This window comes from Cynara cardunculus (assembly GCF_001531365.2).
Source record: "Cynara cardunculus var. scolymus isolate 2C chromosome LG 13, CcrdV1, whole genome shotgun sequence".
Lineage (NCBI taxonomy): Eukaryota > Viridiplantae > Streptophyta > Magnoliopsida > Asterales > Asteraceae > Cynara > Cynara cardunculus.
Window position 1 is genome coordinate 16,245,570 of NC_037540.1, and position 9,320 is coordinate 16,254,889.

The 9,320-nt window shown below is 36.7% G+C and overlaps 1 protein-coding gene across 2 annotated transcripts; it reads right to left on the reverse strand.

Moving 5' to 3' along the window:
• Positions 1–6,266: 6,266 nt before the first annotated feature.
• Positions 6,267–9,065, reverse strand: LOC112525301 (S-type anion channel SLAH2-like). Of its 2 annotated transcripts, XM_025135374.1 has the most exons (5): positions 9,000–9,065; positions 8,586–8,748; positions 8,034–8,498; positions 7,168–7,938; positions 6,267–6,841 (listed from the first exon to the last, which is right to left on the reverse strand). In XM_025135374.1, exons 2-5 carry the CDS (start codon positions 8,730–8,732, stop codon positions 6,419–6,421), a joined length of 1,806 nt encoding a protein of 601 aa, XP_024991142.1. In that variant the 5' UTR covers positions 8,733–8,748; positions 9,000–9,065; the 3' UTR covers positions 6,267–6,418. The 2 variants fall into 2 exon arrangements, with proteins under 2 accessions (XP_024991142.1, XP_024991141.1); XM_025135373.1 differs by lacking the exon at positions 9,000–9,065 and having other exon boundaries at positions 8,586–8,821.
• Between the last annotated feature and the right edge of the window lie 255 nt (positions 9,066–9,320).

The following is a 9,320-nucleotide window of genomic DNA, read 5'->3' on the forward strand; positions in this document are numbered from 1 at the left end:
CTTTCGTGCATTTTTGTGGGCAACTCCTGATATCAAAGGGCGTATTATTGTCTTCATCTTTCCACTATAAGACTTTATGTGTCGATGGTGGTCACTAGGCTACAAAACAACATTGTCAAACCCAATCCCAAATATGTTTATTTTACTACTGTTCATTTAGACATGGCCATTTCGGCTCGGCCTGGGACCGTCGGAGGATTGGAACCACGACCGACAAAGGACCGGCCCAGCCCTGGACCGGTATGGGGCCGGTTATAGGACCACGGTTCAGGACCGTTTTCACTTTTGGGCGGATTCAAGCAATCGGCCCGACCCGGGACGGAAATTTAAAAAATAACTAGTCGTTTGTGACTGCTTTTTTGGCATTTTGGCTGCCTAAATATAAGTGTTATAGCGTATGGGGTAAGATACCAACTTACAAAATGCAAAATAACATTCACAATTCTAGCTATATTTTGTGAGTACAACTCTTATTCGTTTCTTGCAAGAAAACGTTCGCACTTCTACTTCCCAATTATTGATTTCCTCTCTCTCTTTATCTTCCAAAATTGTCGGTGAACAACATGATGCATCAAACGGACAAATTGCCAAAATTCTCACCGAGCAAGAAATTAAAGTCCGAGATTTGGAATTCATACAACATGATGATCCTCACTAACGGGAAAAAGACACAATTTAAAATATGCCAAGCACTCCTTACGGAGGAAGGAAATTCAACTTTAATGCGGCACACTGGAAAACTTGCCAAGGTTGCGGTCGGGGGGCGATTCAAGCCAATCGATAGATAACAAATCAAGATCAAACATGGACGTTTGATGCCGAGTTGAACCGACAAATGACAACACAATGTGTCATTCAAGTCGGGTTATCGTTAAGATATTTTGGCAACCCTCATCTTACGAAGATGATCCAAAAAATACTATAACCATGACACAAGTTGGTAAGTCGTCAAACTCTTAGAGGTGATGCAATTAAAATATGGAAAATATGTCGAAATGCAATACAACAAATGTTTTCTCTTTTGCCTAACAATATTTTTTTAATGAGTGATATGTGGAGCGTGCCATATGAATTGCCAATTTCTTATATATGCATAATGACACATTGGATTGAACCGAAATCGTGGCAATTATTCAAATGTGTAATCACGTTTGAACCGTTTGGTGCGCCACATTCGGATGCACACCAATTTTCAATTATTAAAAAAAATCTTGCATTTTATAATTTACCAGCTAAAATCATTAGCATTTCATTTGATAACACTAGTATTAATAATCTATATGTGTAGAAATTAAAGTTAGCTTTGACCTCTACTTTAAAAGGTAAATTACTTCATACACGTTATTGTGCACACATAATAAATTTAGCCGTTTAAAATGGTTTAAATACTTGTAAACCCGTAATAGATAAGTTTAAACTTATGTTACGGAAAATTTTCACAAATGATAAAAGAAAATGCACGTGGCACATGGAAAATATTGTGAAGATGTTTGTTTTAAAGCTTGGGAACCAAGGTTTATTATGTCCGTTAGATGGAAATCGACTTATTTTATGATTGAAAATTTGCTAAAACAAGAAATCATTTTTTTTTCATTTTATAATATTTATTACCAAAATTCTATTGGAAGTCTTGATTGGGCGGTAGTTGAAGGATTATACGATATTTTGGGCGATTTTAAAAATGAAACAACTCTTTTATCTAGTATTTATTATCCAACAAAACCTTTACTTTTAAATCAATTATTTATTTTGGCAAATAAGATTTCACAATATGAATACTATCATGATTGAGGAAGGTTGATAAGTTCAATGAAAAAAAATTGTTAAAATATTTTTTCAGCATCCCATTTGTTTTCCTTTATGCCATGATGCAAAACATGAATTTAAATGTTACCGGTGTTAAAGTTTTAATTAAAAAAATATGTGTGGCTTTTGGTTTAGATACTGCTACAAATAACTCTTTTTCAACGGAATTTTTTTGTTTAATCATAATTTTCAAGATTTAGTTGATCATTATAAACAATATTGTGAGGGAGAAAGCCAACAACAAAACTCTTCAAGTCATTTATTTATGAGTTATAGTCCTAGTGGTCATCACCAAAGCCGGAAAGAGTTGAGGACTAACTTAATGAACGAAAATTTAAATGAATCAAGTAAAAAAAAGTCGATTTAATAACTATTTGGGTGAATTAAATATGTACATATATACTAATTTTGTGGCCGCATGCCTCACAAATGATGTCGAAAATTTTGACAAAAAATTGATGTATTAGATTTTTAAAAACAAAAGCAACCTCAATTCCCAGTTTTGGTATTCATGCCCATGATATACTAATAGTCCAGACTAGTACCGTAGTTTCGGGGTTTGCCTTTTTTGCTAGTGGCAGGAATATTTCAATACGATGGACAAGACTAAGCTAGGAGACAGTAGAGTGTTTCGTATGTTTGAAGAATTACTTGGATAGTGCATCAACACACACAATCATTAGAGGTGGAAGAAAACATGGAAGAAACAAAATCGCCATTGGACTAAGTACGCCGCTAACTACCAGTATTGACAACACTTTCTCAAAATATATGACGATGATGAGAAACTCGCCATTGATGATCTTGATGACCAAAAGGCTATTAGAAGATGTCAAGCCACCAAAACTGTTCAAATCAATATGTCATGGGATTCCAATGGTGAATAAGTGTTTTTTCTATTAATTGAATATTTGAATGTAAATAAATGGTTTACTAAATCTAAATTATAATAAAACATATATTTAAAGTGTATTTGAGTGATCCAATTACATATATTAAAGTGTATAAGAATAACATTAAAATATTGTTAAAAATTTACCAAGAATTTTTTTTTATTTATGAAAGAACCAATTTGAGACCGACTCGGGAGCGGTTACCCTAACCGATTACTAACACCCTTAATTAGGACCTGTCCGGATATTCACTGTTTCGGCCCGGCCCAGCCCGAAACTAAATTTTGGCCATTACCCAAGATCTCAAGGATCCTTAATGACATAATGCCATGATTTCAAAACATGAGGCTCTCAATCATAATGATACGTGGGAATTGGTACCATCTCACCCCTCTTAAGACATAATAGATTGCAAGTAGGTGTATCATATCAATTACAAACTGAACAACACCATTGAGTGATACAAGGCTCGTTTCGTGGCCAAAGGTTACCATCAACTATCGGTGATTGATTGTTCTGAAACCTTCAATCCGGTAATTAAGCCAATCACCGTACAACTCATGATCTATCTTGTCATCACTAATATTTGGTTTATTTGCCAACTTGACAAAAATAACACCTTCCTTCAAGGCCATTTCAACAAAATTGTATACATGTCTCAACCTCCGTGATTTCTTGACAAAATTTTCCCACTCATGTATGCAAGCTCAAGAAGGCTATATATGGTCTAAAACAAGTCCCAGGGGCTTGGCATTAAGAACTAAGTGCTTCTTTGTTATCATTTGGCTTTCGGAATTCCATCGCCCATCCTTCACTCTTTCTTTATAACACAAAGACGGCCACCTTCTACCTACTTATCTAAGTCAATGATATCATCATCATGGGTCTTTCTCTTTCTCTTTCCTCTTTGACGCTTCAATAGTTCTCGACACACTAGGCTACAAAGTCCTAGTTAAAGGACTCGGGTCCTTTATCTTATTTTCTTGGAGTTGAGGTATTGCTAGAATAAATATATATCCATGATATCTTTGACCGGGTCAAAAATTGTTGGATGCAAAGTTGCTTCTAACTCCAAAAGTTACTCAACCCTCGTCTCAATCTCCATGATGGAACTGCTCTTGGCAACCCGACTAAGTATCTTGTTCTTGTGGGTAGCATTCAATACCTATCTCTAACTCGACTCAATGTTGCATTTGTTGTCAATCGTTTATCGCAATACATGCGCCAATCAAGCGATCTTCATTAGGCTGCTCTTAAACACTTTCTAGGCTCCTATGCTATCTCAAAGCCACTTAACATCACAGATTGATTCTACATCGGGCCTCCCCTCCTTGGCTACATGCCTTCTGTGATGCAGGTTGGGCTAGTGACAAGGACAATTACATCTCTACAAACCATTATATTATTAATCTAAGAAGAAACCTGTTGTCATGGAGCTTAAAGAAACATAAAAGTCTAGCTCACTCCACCATTGAGGCAAAATTCAAAGTTATAGCCTCAACGACTGTAGAAATACTCTGGTTAAAGTCCCTCCTTTTCGAGTTAGGGGTACATATACGATAACCCCAAGTATTTGTGGTGAAAATTTAGGTTCAACAAATTACTTAGCTAATCCATAATTTCATTCCCAAATTAAACATCTCTCCTTGGCTTTTTATATTGTCCGAGAACAAGTTCAACTTGGAGCTCTTCGTTCCAACATATTCCATGTTGTAACCAATTGACAAACTTTCTTACAAAGCCTCTCATTTGAACCCACTTTCATGATCTATCTTCCAAGATCGGCCTAGCCCAAAGGTCATTCGGCTTGTGGGGCGTGTTGAAGATACAACAGATAAGCCTAACATCTTATAATTTATCTTTTGTATATTTTTTTGTAACCTCTAGTACTATCTCCTAGTTGTTAGTTTTAATCGATGTAATATATCCGATCTAATATGCCTATCTAAAGGTCTTTTTACCTTTCCATGGAGATGAAAAAGTCTAATCGTTCGACCTCGGGTGCATCTGCTGCATACCCAACAACCACCATAGTCACCAAAACTTGTTCCTGACTCATTTTTAGTATTTCCTTTTAGCATCTAAACAAATGTTACCAAGTTATGGCCATTTCTCATACCAATCATGCCTCATTTTCAATAACTCTATGCATATGTATTTGCTTGTGTTATGAGGATGACTAAGATCAAAACCACACTCTACCAAAAATTATACGTAGATCATTGAGAATCCCAACAAACACTTAGGGGGCATTTGGTTTGTAGAATGGAATTCGATGGAATAGGAATTCATCAAATGAATTCGACTTTGAGGGAATGAAATGCAATTTGATGGAATTTGACCATGTCTTGTGAGTGCGTTTGGTTGCATGGAATTGGAATGAAATTCTTAACGGATTGAAATTTTTTTGTTTGGTTCATGGAATTCAACTTTGGAATCGGAATTAAATATCAACAAATGACTTTTTATGATTTTTGAATAACGGAATTGGACTAGTGATATCGATAGCTAGTTATCTTGAATTGATTCCTTGATTATATATGTTGTCTATCGATCTCGTATAGATGGAGAAATTACGAGAGAGAGAGAAAGAGAGAGAGAGAGAGAGAGAGAGCACGCGCGAGAGCGTACCAGATGGAAATTGAACCAGAGATCAATTAGATGAGATGGTAGACGCAACGTTAAATGAATTTGGATTATGGAAGGAATTTGTTGGAAATGAATTGAAATCCAAGGGTATTGGCGTGGAATGTAAAATCCGTGAGTGAAAGAATTTATTGGAATTGAAAGGATTTCATCAGTTTAATTCCATGAACCAAACATTGTATTTGGAATTTGGTCAAAGGATTTGGTCATTCCAATTCCTTTCAATTCCATCCAAATCCATGAACCAAACAACCCCTTAGGCATTGTTTATTTTTTTCATTTTCAGCTCTTAATTACCACTTATGTCTGATTCGTTCAGATTCTAATTTAGACTGTTTTTTTATTATTTTCAGAACCTCTTATCACTTAATAGGGTCTGAATAAATAAAAGGTAAACTAATATTTTAATTCCTCTTATTTTCTCTTTTCTTTGATTCTCTTTGGCGCTTGTTTTTTTCTCCACCAGGGACGCCACCATCCTTTCATCACTATCTTAAGATTAATGTGAAACAATAACTTTTATCGGCGATCTATCCTATATCAAAAGTATCAATTTTTCCACAAACAAACTCATCGGCGACATTCCCGATAACATCAGAAGTCTGAAAGGTATCCAAAAGGTTCCTACCATGTTCTATCTGTTAAGCAATTGTTGAGATAAATTTTAGCAATGAGAATTTTATGAAAATCAAGACAATTTGCAAAAAATTTGCACCTGATTTTACAAAAACAAATTATTGATTCAGATTTCAAACGTTTGTCTGTTTACAAAAACAAAGCCTTATTGATTCAGATTTTAACTTCAACACTAGCTCTTATTAATTAAAAGTGAAATAAAATTTTTAAACTTCAAACACCTTTTAAAAAAAATAAACGTGAAATTAATATCATAAACTTAAATCAATTATTGAAATCAATGGAGACATAAAATATCATAATATTTATTGTTCACCAAATTTACAACTCAACACCATCCTACATGTTCCTTTCACACATTAAAAAAAAGTCAACGTCCAACATCATCAGAACCTCTAAGTCCCTCCATTGTCTGATCACTGAAACCTCGACCCATTTCAAGCTGGCAATGTTGTTTGGCTTTCAATATCTTTAGTGCCGTTTCCCTGCACAGAAACTTCCACATCTTTCTCATCGGAGGTCACAAATTTAAGGTAATGTTCGATATCTTTCTCGTAGCTGCCGGCCCTCCGATGAAACCATTTCCGAACAGTTTTCGGTTTCCGGTCACTGATGGCGATCGCAATGTCGTTTGGAAACAGATCTCTCAACACAAAAGCATGCAAAATCGTGGTTACGAGTAGGCCGGTCACTGTCAGGGTTGCAATCACCGTGAGAGTAACCAACAAAGATTTAGTCACGACGTTTGACACTTCGCTCGAGTATCTGATCGTTGCGATTGCAGCTCCGGTCATCGGAAAAGTATATGCCCACCATGCCAACGAGAACCTGAATCCTCTAAAGAAGTTCACTCGTACCGCCTGTAAAACAACATAGAAACGGTCGCTTTAGATCATCAAATCTATAGTAACACAACAATAAAATAAAATCGGAAATATAAAAAGTCAAAGAGACTAATTTCAGGACAAACAACTGTTTTGCGAGTAGTTATTTTTTTTAAACAAATTTTTTTATTAATCTGGATATCCAACCTGCTATGTAAGCAGACTAATCTCAGGACGACTACCTGCTTTACAGATAATTTGGAGTCCCCACATTTAAACCTCTAAGAGATTTTTATTCCTCCTTGGATTTGAACTTTGTGCTATTGATAAGTGAGATAAAGAAAATAAAAGCAGGAACTAACCAGTGAGAAATAGAGGAACATGGCGATGAAATAAGCAAGTCGAGACCCATAATCGAATGATCCATTAATATTTGCCCACGCCATTGAAGCAACACTTGGAGCAGCAACAAACAGAAAGAAAACAGGATGAAGCTCTTTCGGCAGAGTTTCATTGGTGGGAAGTCTCTGATACAAAGTCACAAACAAAACTGTATAATGAGCCATTCCCACCGCAAAGAAGAAGATCGGCCCTTCTTTTAACCCCATTGACGCACCCAACAAAGCTCCGACGAAGTTTCCGACGACAGATAAATGGTTAGACGGATTGGCCACCTTCGACAACCTCCGTTGTCCGCCGGACATCCACTGTCCGTAAATCTTGAGCTCCAAGATGAAGAAAGGTGTCATAAGAACATACCACAAAAAATGCGGTAGATTAGTGGCGACGGTCGACGGAATTCCGATGGCCAAGAACAGTAAAGCGATCCATGGCGCGAAGAAGAAGTTGACTCGAATTGGATGATAATATTCTCGACGAACAGCTTCGAAGTATAAGATCAGTTTCAGAAGATAAATGGAGGCCACAACAGCAAAAAGAACGACCGATATTATCCATAGAATCAGGTTCACATTCGGGCTTACGTGAAGGAAATGCGTCGAAGGAGTCGATGCCAAATTCTTCCACATGATCGCCTGACTACTGACACCCAGGCATACACCAAATGATGAGATCGGATACCGGAGAAGAAAAGGCCAGTTTTTGTCGTCGGGAAGAATTATTTCCTCCGATGGCTGTTGAAGAAGACAACGGAAAAGTTAGAATTTTGTAAGAGAAAATGAAAGTTTTCCGATCAAATGGAGGAGGAGGAGGGGATAGTTAAACATACCCTGAGCGTATCCAACTCAGGTCCTTCTAATGCATCGAAATACCGGTCTACCGGCAAAGTTTCGCTCCGGGGAGTATTCACCGGCAGTTCAGTTGGTGGCTTACCGCGTAAAGTCGAGAGTTGTCTTTCAAGTTTACCTGACCATGTTTTAAACGAGTTATATCTTTCATCTTGCAGATTATCAATCCTCGGGTTTCTCACCGGCCGATTTGGGAATTTCCCGGCGGCAACAGCTTCCTCGAAACCAACGCCGGTGGGTATGGGCTGAGAGTGGAATTTGGTGGCTGAACTGGTGGGTTCATTCTTGGCAACAAGTTCAACATCATCTCTGAATGCAACCCTTTTGGTGTTCTGCAGATGGACCTCCATCGGAGACGGTGGCATGCTGATGGAAATCGATGGTGTTCTATGGTGCTGCAAATCGACATTCGAGCTTCCGAATTCGAGTTTCTTTCCTTCAGAATCCTAATAAAAATCAAACACCACGTTAATCCAATCTTCAAGAACACAAATGAATTCATCCATCGATCGATTCAAGTAAAAAGGACATACCATGAATTCAAAATCTGAGACATTTTGCTTCAAAACTAGACCATCATCAAATCCCACAAGTAGATCAGCATCTATAGATCTAATCAGTGAAGGGATTATTTCAGGGGAATCATCTTTCTTCATTCCAAGATTTTGGGTGACTTCCATGGCTGCAAATTTCCTGCTACAAAACAAAACAAGATTTGTCATGATTCATCAAGAATACTCAACTTGTATTTAACAAATGAAACTAAAGATGTCTTATTGTATTAATTGGAATTAGAGGAAAGGGATTTGTTCTTGTTTTCTTGCTCATGAAGATGATAAGTTTGACAACACAACAACAACCCAGTACTTGAAAACCCATGACGTGATGCAATCTACGGGCAAGATTCGAAACACAGACTTGTACGTGTGTGCATAAATGAGTTGTACCTTTAGCAATCACGAAGAACAGTTGGAAAGGTAGAATGGAATGATTTCAAAATCAATTTGCTTTAGGGTTGCTAGTGAAAGAGACAAGAAGGTCAAAGAAATCAAGAAAGGAAGGAAGCACACTTCTCATTATGTTGCTATGTGAAGCTGTATTTATACTACTCCCCCATCACTCCCCTATTTCTTGTCAACTTCCAAATTCCAATATTTTTATAAAGTTATTATGAAATAAAAAAAAAACAAATATATATATATATATATATATATATATCATATCAGAACCAACAAAAAATTATAAATTTATGAGAACCAATTTCAACA

Bases quoted from the DNA above. Each gene is read 5' to 3' on its own strand.
- LOC112525301 (XM_025135373.1), bottom strand. From the start codon at position 8,774: ATGACAAATCTTGTTTTGTTTTGTAGCAGGAAATTTGCAGCCATGGAA. The intron at 7,939-8,033 runs GTATGTTTAACT...CTTCTTCAACAG, and splicing joins CTGAGTTGGATACGCTCAGG to CCATCGGAGGAAATAATTCT. The intron at 6,842-7,167 runs GTTAGTTCCTGC...GTTGTTTTACAG, and splicing joins TGTTCCTCTATTTCTCACTG to GCGGTACGAGTGAACTTCTT.